We start from the raw sequence: 11,456 nt of genomic DNA, 5'->3' as shown, positions 1-11,456 counted from the left end.
CGAGAACCAGAAGCCTCCAGCCACCGCTGTCGTCGATCCGTCGCCAGCCGCCGCCGATGAAGAAGGCTCCAAGGCAACCTCAGATCTGGAGGACCCCCATCGCATGGAAGCTTTGAAAGGAGCCGCAGTAGCCACCCGACACGAAGGCCGGGATAAAAACGCCGATGAAAGAACGTCGGCCGGGGACACGCCCCGAGATCCTCCGACCATGGATCGAACCTCGCCGTCGACACGTGCCACGGGGAAGTGGAGGTCGATCCACTCACCAGCCAACCACAGCACCCGCAGCTGTCGAAGCACCCTAGACCAATCACAAGGCCGGATCCAGCCACCGTCACTGAGGACGACAAGCCTCCGCCGGCAGACTCCTGTACATAGGGCTCCACGCCGGGAGACCCACCTCCACGAGCTCGTCGACGGCGTCGGAGTGCAGCACCGCCGAGGCGAGGAAGAGCCCGAGAGGACCTTATGCCACGACGCCGCCGCCGCTGCAGGACACCTACCCCTAGACACTCTAGGACCTAGCCTACGACCTACACCACCCGCCAGCAGGAGACTGAGGGTCTCCGCCACCTCGTGACGCCCTGCGGGCCATCGGAGGCGCCGGAGACCGGCAGCTCCCCGGAGGGAGCGGGTGCTCCTCTATTCGCCTCTCTCAACTGTAGCGACTAGAGAGTTCGAGAGGGGAGAAAACAGAGGGCGTCGGCACACCTTAACTTGCAGAAGCTTTGCTTGCGCCCACGCCAGAGAAGGGAGACGAAAAGAGGGCACGAGGCGCTGGCGCTGATCGCTGGGCCGGATCGACGAGTGTTGGGCACAAGATCCTTTCAGCCCAACAAACTACTGGAAGGGCGCCCAACAGAACGGCCCATGGGCCGACCACTACAAGGTAAAAAAAGGCCACGAAAAGGCAGCCGCGCGGCCCGCGCGGAATCAGATTCTCCTCCTTTTTTCCGGGGGGCGGAAAACGAAGCAAAAGCGAGGCTGCTGTCTCGCGGCGGCGGCGGCGGCAGTTCGGGCTCAAGATTCCAAAGATGGCCGGCGCGGGAGGCGGCGTGGTGCGCGACGTGGAGGCGCTGGACGGCGTGCGCTCCATCGTGCTGAAGCCGTCGGAGTCGCTCGACGAGTCCCGCTTCACGAGGATCGCCGGCGCCGACTTCAACGACCCCGGGCTCGGGCTCGACGGCCTGCTCGGCTCCTTCGCGTCCACGGGGTTCCAGGCGTCCAACCTCGGCGACGCCATCGACGTCGTCAACCAGATGGTACGACGCCTGCTCCTCTCTTTATTTCCTCCGGTGCGTGAGGATGCGCTGGGTATTTACTGTAGCTACCTACGCGAAGAGGATAGGTAGATTTCATGAAAGATTGTGAGAAACGGGGTCTGCATGTAGTGCGTTTGCTGTTGATTCCCGCAAATTAATGTTTAGAAGCCTGGAATTTGCCTTGGAGTGCCTGGAGGCTAAATTGTAAACAAGCTGAAGCTGATACTGTGATTCATGTCCAGCTGTTACAATTTCAGTGATGTAGGTAAGTTATATTTGTGGTCAGGCAATCGCAGCTCCGACTGCTGTTAATTTATGCGACTTCTAGTTTTGAACTAAATGGAGTAAATGGACAAAAATGGCTAGGGAAGTTTCTGCTTTATTCCAGATTGATTTCAAGAAAACATTTGTAGTTGTATTTTCTTTTGGAGTAAGCTAGAAGTGCCTATACACGAAATATCTTTCTAATCACAATATTTGCCTGGCACATTGTAATCATTTTCAGTTTTGTCAAGTTCGCTACTATCATCATTTGTAAGGTTCTGATTGTTGCTAACCTTTTCTCCCGTGCTTGATACACTATAGTTAGATTGGAGGTTGTCGCATGAGAAGCCTGGTGAAGATTGTGATGAAGCTGAACTTGACCCCAAATACAGAGAATCTGTGAAGTGCAAGATATTTCTGGGCTTCACTTCAAACCTTGTGTCTTCTGGCATCCGGGATATAATCCGATTTCTAGCTCAGCATTGCATGGTAAATTCCCCAACTCCTGTATTTACACATGCAAATTTGTAATGAAAAGTTTCAATGTCCCTTTGTGAATTGGTCTACTTGAAGCATGCCTAGGCATATCTGTTCCAGTAAATAGTAATGCACTACTACTAACATTACTAAATGCATTGTGGTCTGATTCTAATGCCACTAAATTTTTGTACAAAAACATGGTGTTCTTCAGGTGGATGTTATTGTTACAACTGCTGGGGGTATAGAGGAGGATCTCATTAAGTGTCTTGCACCAACTTATAGAGGTGATTTTTCTTTACCTGGAGCCCTACTGCGGTCAAAAGGATTGAACCGGATAGGAAATCTCTTGGTGCCCAATGATAACTATTGCAAGTTTGAGAACTGGATCATGCCACTATTTGACCAGATGCTACTAGAACAATCTACCGAGGTAACTACTAGTTCTTAAGCTATGTAATATTCCCGTCTGAAACAAAGCTACCTGCTGATGATGGTTCTCATTTGACATATACAATTGCTATTAGAGATGCTAGAAGTGTCATATGATTATATGAATATGTTTTTGTCTTGCAGCCTGTAGAATGTTTCTTGTAGAAGGGTGTAGACCTTTTTTATGAGTCTGACATGGAATAGATTACAATCTGGATCCAAAAGTTCTTCAAAAACTATTTGTTTAGCATTTTTACTTAAAAAAGATCAAAATCTATTATGACATTTGCTTGGCCTTGCTTGCAAAGCTTCCTTTGTAGCTGTTATTATACTTTTTCGTTGCCTTTAGAGCAATGAATAGTGACTTTCGTGTTTCTCTTTCTTTCTAGCAATATCTGTATGAACTTGAACAGCCTGACAAGTGAGATCTTACCAAACAAAATGTGTGAAGAATGAGCTATTAGTTTCTGCAGAAGTCGCTGAATATCAATACAGAGAAGGTTATACCTTACTGGATATTTGATGTTTTAAATTCAAAGCAGCCTACATTTTCCACATCATTAATTTGTTGTAATAGCTTAACTGGTAGCTCTTGGGTATCAATGATGGATCCTGTACTTCTGGAAACATGTAGTCGACCAAATTTGTATGGCTCTGTATCAATTATTGTTGCCTGCAGAATGTTTGGACACCATCAAAGGTGATAGCTCGTCTTGGCAAAGAAATAAACGACGAAAACTCCTATCTTTATTGGGCATACAAGGTAACATGCTTTTGACATTACCTGTGTATTTTTAGGAAGTATTAAAAGAACTGCAGGAATGGGAATTTGCTGATTCTATTTCCAATTCGACGTTGATCATCAATACCTTTCATAATATGTGACTCGTCTCAGTAGATAATACTATATTCTTATAGATATTGCTAGTCAAAAATAGAAAAATTTCGCTTAGACAAAACCTTGATGGACTTGTATTTGTGATCAGTGGAAGTGCCTTTCTGTTCCACGTTGAATATTTTATACAAACTTTCATTGGATATCGTGCTTTTCTCATCTTTAAGTTCTTATTTTCACGAGCTGCTTTGTTGAGGTCACACTTTGCTAAGTCATTGAAACTTTGACCAGAATAACATTCCTGTGTACTGCCCATCATTGACTGATGGATCACTTGGAGACATGCTGTTCTGTCATGCAGTCCGCAATCCTGGCCTTATTATTGACATTGTGCAAGGTATATGATTCACTGCGCTTTCCTTGCCTTTGCTTTTGTGGCTAACATTGAACTTGAAATCTTTACAGATATACGGTTCATGAATGAGGAAGCCATCCATGCAACGCCAAGGAAGACAGGGATAATTGTTCTTGGTGGAGGCCTTCCAAAGCATCATATATGCAATGCTAATATGTTCCGCAATGGAGCGGACTATGCAGTCTATATTAACACAGCCCAAGAGTTTGATGGTAGCGATTCAGGAGCACAGCCTGATGAAGCAGTTTCATGGGGAAAGATCAAAGGTTCAGCGAAACCTGTAAAGGTATAGGTTCCTTCATGAAGTTTCAGATGCTGTTGTTCTTATGTTTTGCATAAATCGAGTTAAACTTCCTTGGGTAGACATTATGCTGCATGCGCAAACTCTTTGTTTGTCTTGCAATGAGGTTTATCTAAACTCTAAAGCAACAAAATGTCTAAATGATTTCAAACTGTCATTAATATCTAAAACCATCTTAACTTACCTCAGTAAATGTACAACTTATAACTGAGAATATTTTACACACATGCATTTTGGGATCCAAATATGCAGCCATTTTAGTAACTGATGGATAAGGTATGGATGATTATCTGACTGATACCATTGTGGTTTCTCTGCTAATAGAAATAAATCATCATATTAGGATAGCATAGCCACGCACCAGATTCAGTTATTGGTCTAACAATATGATCTGTTTAAAAATTTGGAAATCCAGGTGCATTGTGATGCGAGTATCGCTTTCCCACTTCTTGTTGCTGCAACATTTGCACGTAAAGTTCACGGATCCAAATCAACAAACTGAATCTCTGGCAGTGAGCTGTGGATCTCCAGCTGAATTTTGATGAACTCTCCAAATGATTGTTGATGTACGAGACCTGAACAACTATGGATTTCGCGCGAGGTTGTTGACTTGGCATGACAGTGCCACCATTCTTCCATGTACACTTATGTTGTAGTCGCTGTTAGCACAATCTTTACTTGCAATTGCACTTACAAACCAGATCGTCGCTGTCAGCAATTGCCATGCATGACTGTGCTGAGCAGCACATACTCCTTGCGAGTTTAAGGCTCATGCCCGTATATAACTCCACCATTTTTTCACAACAATGTTTACCTTCCTGTAAAGACTGCAAGAAATTATGCTCATGCCCATTCTTTCAGAAACATCAGCAAGTTGAGCGGCACTTCATGCCCATTCTTTCAGAAACATCAGCAAGTTTAGCGGCACTCCATGCCCATTCTTTCAGAAACATCAGCAAGTTGAGCAGCATTATCTGAATGAAGAACCTTCAGACAGTAGGCTGGAACCTGGAGGACAGGCAATGCTAAATCCTTGTGAACTGTGGTCATACCGACCGACCCCCAGCTTCTGTCTCTGCATTCTCGGCTCATCCAATTTTTCACTTTCTGCAAAGACGTTCGTCGAAAGAAAAAAAAAGCTTTCTGCAAAGACCACGACAAATTATGGCCAGTCTGTTAGAAATCAGCAATTTTTAACTTGAGCAGGGTGTGTTGATATCCCTAAGAGTTCCTATATATGGTATATTTACTTAACTGGAACGCACTCACATTTTCTATTATCATAATAATTAATAGTTTCGGGAAAAAGTTCATGAAATCTTATGTCCTAAGGAAAATAAAAATAAAGGGCCTGGATTTTAATGTCGCCTAAGGTCCACAAAATATTAGGATCGGTCCTGTTGCTACTCGCTATGTCTAATCTCTATCTCTATTCCTTATTACTAAAGCACAAGCAATGGTTTCTTGATCCATCTATTCCTTATTACCAATTATTCCTTAATCCGTCTATTTCTTTATTACTAAAGAAAGCAATGATTTCTTATTCGTCAGATGAAGATAATAACTACTATCTTGCAGGCCACCCGCTCAAACTATAGCCGATGCGGTGCCCTCAAATGAAGTTTTCTTTTCGAAATCAGATCCCTAAAGCTTATATAAATTATTCTTCTGGAGTCAAAAATTAAAGCTTATTGTTTATTTCAGAGCCCTGGTACGTTTCCGCCGAATCCGTTCTGCTCCTTGCGCAGTTACGCCCTGTGATGGCGACAGAGATGGTGCAGCGAGGGGTGAGGTCCTGCATCTCCCGCCGTCACACCAAAAGGGTTGCCGTACTGGCAATCGGTTTCGACGCGTCGGCTGGAGAGTTTAAGGTGGTGCAGGTGAGCATCCAATTGGGCGAGCTGCGCTCCAGAGTGCTCACAGTCGGCGATGCCGCCAAAGGCTGGAGGTCTCCGGCGGCCGCATCGCTGGTCGACTTCAGCTTCAGCGGCGACGATATGATCGACCCATATGCGGAGCCGGTGTTCGCGGACGGGTGCCTTCACTGGATGTTCAGGACAGAGTACCTGGACAAGCCCCATGGCATACTGTCCTTCTCGCTCGCCGACGAATCCTTCCGGCGAGTCGCCCAGCCGTCTTTCTCGACGGTCGACCTCGTCCCGTACGACCTCAACGGGGCCCCGCAGCGACACGAGTACCAGCTTTGGCGGGCCCTTGGCGTGAGATCGGAGAGCGGCGAGAACGTGGCCTCGCCGGCAGGGAAGACGCTGGCAGAGCTCGACGGGCGCTTGTGCATGATGCCATCGCGGTGATGTTGGCGGCTTGCTGTTCGAGATATGGAAGTTGCAGGACTACGCGATGGGGATCTGGTCGCTGGACTACCGCATCGACCTGACGCCGGGGCAGTGGGGTACATGGCCGAGCGGCTGACGACACCGTGGCTCGTCGTCCCGCTCAGCTACCTCGACGGCGGCGGCTCCCAGGGGGGCAGGAAGAAGCTCCTGCTCGCAACCACAGCGCGGGAGGCCCATGTCTACGACCAGGACTCCGGCACTCTCCAGACAGTAGCGGCCTCCGGCTCCAGACGCGTCAGCTCGGCAGACAATTCTCTACGCCTCCTGCTTTACCAGGAGAGCCTCGTACGGTTTACTGGCATGAAACAAGGCAAGAGTGATGCGATCGAGTTTGTGAAGATTGAGTATAATTAGCAGCGCAGGTTTAGCTTACATATATAGTAGCACAAAAATAAGTGCGACGTACACAAACACAAGGTATGCTGTCGAAGAAAATAGACGCAAGCAATGAAGCACGCACAACCATATGTTCATTCAGGTCTATTCATCCATATAGCAACAACCAGAGCTCTTCCTAACGAAGCCATGGCCATTTGTTTTTTGAATCTCATGTACCATTCTTACAAATATAAAACTGTTATAACCGGCAAATACAGGCACTAACAACTCAAAAGTTCAAATTCGTACGTCATAACCGGCAAGAGTTATATAGTACATATGATGTGTTTTTGAATCTGTGAGATGATAATAAATAAAGGAATATAGCAGCTTACTATTTTGCTAACGTAATACTCTTGCGTGTTTGTTCATTTGGATCCATCTATAGATGTTTGACGGTAAGGAAGATTTAAGAACCATCAAGCAACTAGGGATTTTACGCTCCCCTTATCCAGCCATGTCTTGAAAGAAATTTATACTTCGTACTGAACCCCAGTGTAACATCCCGTGTTTTTGTAACATAGTTAGTTGTGCAGAGAATTATGAAATTTCAAAAACTTTTTGTGTGGGAGTGAAAATAGCTAGAACAACTTTAAGGTTAACCTCATCCTTCTCGAATTCCTAGTAAATAAAATCGAATTAAAACCTAAGGACCTAATGCTAGTGAGAGATATTTGGATCTTATTTGATTTTATGCCTCTACCATATTTAAATTTATGCGGATGATATTTGTTTGAAATTGAGTGGTATTTAATTTAAATGAGCCATTCAAATTAAATACAAAAGCTAACCTAACCTCTAACCCCGCCTGGGCCAAAACCCGCCTAGGCAGCCCAACCCATGCGCCTCGCGCACCCCTGCGGCCCAAGTCGGCCCAACCCGCGGCGCCCCTTCTCCACACCCGCGCGAGGGTCGTCGCCGCGGGGGACTGGCGCTCCCCGCTCGAGCTCCCCCCGCCCGAACCGACACCGGCCCTACACCAGACCGACCCCGACACGCGCGACTCCCGCTGCCCCGCGCGCCGTGCCACAGACCCAGTCGTCCCCTGTCGAAAGAAACCCTCGCGCCGGGCCGTCCTGCAACATGCTCTCCGGCGTCAAGCTAGTCCCGCGCGACCAAATCCTTTCGGGTCGGAAGCACGGAAGCGGCGGCGGCTCCGATTCCGACTCCTCCGGCGGCATGAGGCGGGCGAAGCGGAGTAAAGGTGGCCGGGACAAGAGGGAGAAGGGCAACCGGCGGAGGAAACACCGCCGGCGGTACAGCTCGAAGGGTGAGTCGGGGTCAGATACCGATGATTCCATCGGCGAGGAAGAGGAGGCGGATGTCAGTCGAAGCAAGCGCCGAGGGAAGCACCGGAGGGAATCCAGCGAATCTGGCAGTGGGAGAGGTAAATACTTGCTGATCTGGACCGAATTTGTTATTCCGTTCGAAAATTTTTACAAGGTCGATGTCTGACCATGAGGTATTTCTACTCGTTACAGCAAGGGGCAAGGGGAAGCAGATATGTGATGGTGAGGATGATGAGGACGATGATGATACTGGTGGTGAGGGGTTGAGGGCAAGCGAAGTGGTTAGGAGGGAGATGGGGCTTGAATGGATGCTCAAGTCGGCAAGCAGCAGTCGAGCCGAGGGCAGCAGCGTCCGTAAGGTTGATAATGATGAGAAGGATGACGCTGCACATGAAGAGGTAATGGCGATGAATCATCTTACATGGTGTATGTCAGGAGTGCTTGTGTTGATTGTTGACAAGCCGTAATAACTCACCTTTTGTCTGATTACTGTTAGATTGCCAGGCCAAACCCTAAGGAACTTAACCCATACCTGAAAGATAATGGAACTGGCTACCCAGAAGAATCTACCCCATCCAATGCTGGCAATCAGTTGCTTGCTTCCTCTGTTGTGGGGGATGGGGGTGCTAGTTGGAGGCTTAAGGCTTTGAAGCGTGCTAAGGAGCAAGCTGCTCGTGAAGGAAGAAAGCTTGAGGAGGTAAGCACATAGCCACATGTTGTCTGAAGGAACTGATTTCAGGTACTTTATTTCTCGCTAACTTTTGTAACTATTGGACTGTATAGGTTGTTGAAGAGAGATGGGGCTCGTTAGGCGACTTAGCTGTGTCAGTATCAGCATCAAGAGCTGCCCATTCACATGCTCACTTGCATGCCATTAGAGGAAGAAAATCTGGGAATGCTGACAATGTAGAAGAACACACCAAAGGAACTCCGGAGGGTCGCCAAGGTGGTGACAGTGTCAGGCGTGAATATTTACAAGATGTCTCTTCTCAACGCCATGCCATGAGAAAACCTAAACCGGATTCAGTACCGTGGAAAAGGAGAAGACAGAATATATCTTCTGAGGACCAGGAGCTTATCTCTTCAGCAGTAGCAAGCCTGAATAAGTTTTCTGATGATGGAAGCTTTATGGAAAAGATTAGCAATCTTAACAAGAACACACATGTCTCAACTACTAGTGCTAGTGCTACTGCTGATGAACAGAGGGACAATGAGCAGAAGCATTTTAAGAAGAGTTCACAGAAAGCACCATTAGTGAGCACTCAGAAATTAAATACAAATCAGTTGGCTGCAAAGATTCTGCAGCTCCGAATGAAAGGCAAGACAGAAGAAGCTGAACAACTTTCAGTGAGTCTTTCGAGTATTGTTCTTGTGGCAATGCAAACAAAATATTTTCTTTATGAATTAGTGAATCTTTAGATAGCAATATTATTTATTTTGCAATGCAATTATGGTAATGTGCATAGTAGTAAATACTTGTTTTATTTAAGAGTAGAGACATGTTATATAATCTCAAAATTGGCATACAGCTGAAGTTAAGAAATATAGACATCATTTGATTCTAATGGAACTGTATTTTCGTAACAGAACCGCAGAATATTTGGACTAGGTATATATTAACTCACATCTCACAATTTAGGAAACCGGGATAGGTATTTTGTTATCTATAGAAATAGGAAAGTTTGAGTTTAAAATTCATTTTGCTTAAGTCTTCTGTAGTTAGTAGCAATATGGCGGAACATGTTCTCATTCTTTGTCAGAGGGAAATGGAAGCTTTGCTGGAGAATCAGGATACTGTCACTGAGGAACGTAGTCATGGAAAAGGAAGGAGCTCAATCAGGTAACCACTACCAGTTTGTCTTATTATGAGTGTGCACTTGTCATGCTCTAAACTGCAATTAAATGCTATGGAAAAAAAAACCTTCCTATTGTAGTTTCGTTGTTATATTAGCACTTGCAGTCCTATAATTTATTTGCCTGCTGAACACTGTTCTGTTTTGCATCTTTAGGGATACATTGAAGCCTAGTGCAGCTGATTGCAGGAGAAGAGAAGAGAATGCAGACCTGCATTTGGCTAATAAGATTATGCACAATAAGCAGTACAGTATGTCTAAAAGTATAGAGGATGAATATGATTTTGGTGATGCTCCTAGTAAAAAAGACAAGAGAAAGAATAAAGGGGCACATGAGGAGAGGAGAATCACTAATAGACATATGTCGACTCAGAAGGAGCGCTGTTTGTATTGCTTTGAGAACCCATCCAGGCCAAAACATCTAGTTGTTGCTATTGGAAACTTCACTTACTTGATGCTGCCGCAGTTTGAGCCCGTTGTCCCTGGGCATTGTATTATTCTCCCATTACAAGTGAGTCAATTTTACTGAACCTGTTGCATCTCAGGAAATTAAGCTTTCTTAAGAACTTGTCTGTGCTTTTGCATGTGGCATTTTCTGGAACGTTCTGTCTTTTATTGCATTTCTTGTGAACAGGAAATCACTCTCTAAATTATTAATGATTTTGTCATTGGTTGCAGCATGAGTCTGCAACGAGAACCGTTGATCAGAATGTTTGGGGGGAGATTCGCAACTTCAAGAAGTGCCTACTGAAGATGTTTGCACAGCAGGACAAGGATGTAGTGTTTATGGAGACTGTCATAAGCCTGTCCAGACAAAGGAGACATTGCATGATTGAGTGTATCCCTGTCCCTTGTGATGTTTCAAGCAACGCCCCAATGTACTTCAAAAAGGTCAGTTATCTATTGCTACCTGCATAATGGAGAACGTTCACCTGTGCTTTTGGTTTTAATGAGATTAATCACGTTTACTCCAGGCGATTGATGAAGCTGAAGAAGAATGGACCCAACATGAGATGAAGAAGGTTATCCCGACAAGCGCAAGCCGCAACTTGAGGCAAGCCATCCCGGAGAATTTTGCCTATTTCCATGTGGAGTTTGGGCTGGACCGTGGTTTTGTTCATGTAATAGATGATGAGAGCAAGTTCAGCGCTGGATTTGGATTGAATGTCATCAGAGGGATGCTCCAGTTGCCAGAGGAGGACATGCACCGTCGCAGAAGGCATGAGTCCATGGATAACCAGAAGCAAGCTGTTGCTAGCTTCATGAAGGACTGGGAGCCCTTCGATTGGACGAAGCAGCTTGATTAGATGTGAATAAGGTTTTGAGAGAACTTCCAAAGAAAAGCTTGCACAATTTGTACTGAAAATTTTGTAGTAAACTTGTCCTGATGCTATCATGCTGTATTTTGTCTCAGCATGTAAATATTCCTTTGTTCCTAGAAGATAACCATCACAACTTATTGCTGTAATATGATATTGATGTGTACCGGAGGCGTCTTGTGGTGATTTTAATGTTTGCTCAGTCAATATTATTTAAACTGATATAGAATGCACCTCAGTTTTTTTACTCTTGCTACTTTCCTATTATTCTTGCTTG

At 45.5% G+C, this 11,456-nt stretch overlaps 2 protein-coding genes across 4 annotated transcripts; both read left to right on the top strand.

Moving 5' to 3' along the window:
• Positions 1-931: 931 nt before the first annotated feature.
• On the top strand, positions 932-4,855 carry LOC120691317 (deoxyhypusine synthase-like). Of its 2 annotated transcripts, none has more exons than XM_039974360.1 (7): positions 932-1,262; positions 1,848-2,015; positions 2,218-2,436; positions 3,115-3,198; positions 3,562-3,667; positions 3,736-3,971; positions 4,402-4,855. In XM_039974360.1, the coding sequence occupies exons 1-7, from the start codon at positions 1,035-1,037 to the stop codon at positions 4,486-4,488; spliced, it is 1,128 nt and encodes a 375-aa protein (XP_039830294.1). In that variant the 5' UTR covers positions 932-1,034; the 3' UTR covers positions 4,489-4,855. The 2 variants fall into 2 exon arrangements, with proteins under 2 accessions (XP_039830294.1, XP_039830293.1); XM_039974359.1 differs by having other exon boundaries at positions 2,200-2,436.
• Positions 4,856-7,702: 2,847 nt separating this feature from the next.
• On the top strand, positions 7,703-11,403 carry LOC120688267 (CWF19-like protein 2). Of its 2 annotated transcripts, none has more exons than XM_039970510.1 (8): positions 7,703-8,105; positions 8,200-8,405; positions 8,504-8,704; positions 8,791-9,354; positions 9,717-9,847; positions 10,017-10,371; positions 10,539-10,751; positions 10,835-11,403. In XM_039970510.1, the coding sequence occupies exons 1-8, from the start codon at positions 7,802-7,804 to the stop codon at positions 11,165-11,167; spliced, it is 2,307 nt and encodes a 768-aa protein (XP_039826444.1). In that variant the 5' UTR covers positions 7,703-7,801; the 3' UTR covers positions 11,168-11,403. The 2 variants fall into 2 exon arrangements, with proteins under 2 accessions (XP_039826444.1, XP_039826445.1); XM_039970511.1 differs by having other exon boundaries at positions 7,736-8,105; positions 9,768-9,847.
• Positions 11,404-11,456: the final 53 nt, after the last annotated feature.

This window comes from Panicum virgatum, chromosome 9N (assembly GCF_016808335.1).
Source record: "Panicum virgatum strain AP13 chromosome 9N, P.virgatum_v5, whole genome shotgun sequence".
Taxonomy (NCBI): Eukaryota; Viridiplantae; Streptophyta; class Magnoliopsida; order Poales; family Poaceae; genus Panicum; species Panicum virgatum.
The sequence above is the reverse complement of the archived record's forward strand: the minus strand, read 5'-3'. Positions and strand labels throughout refer to the sequence as shown.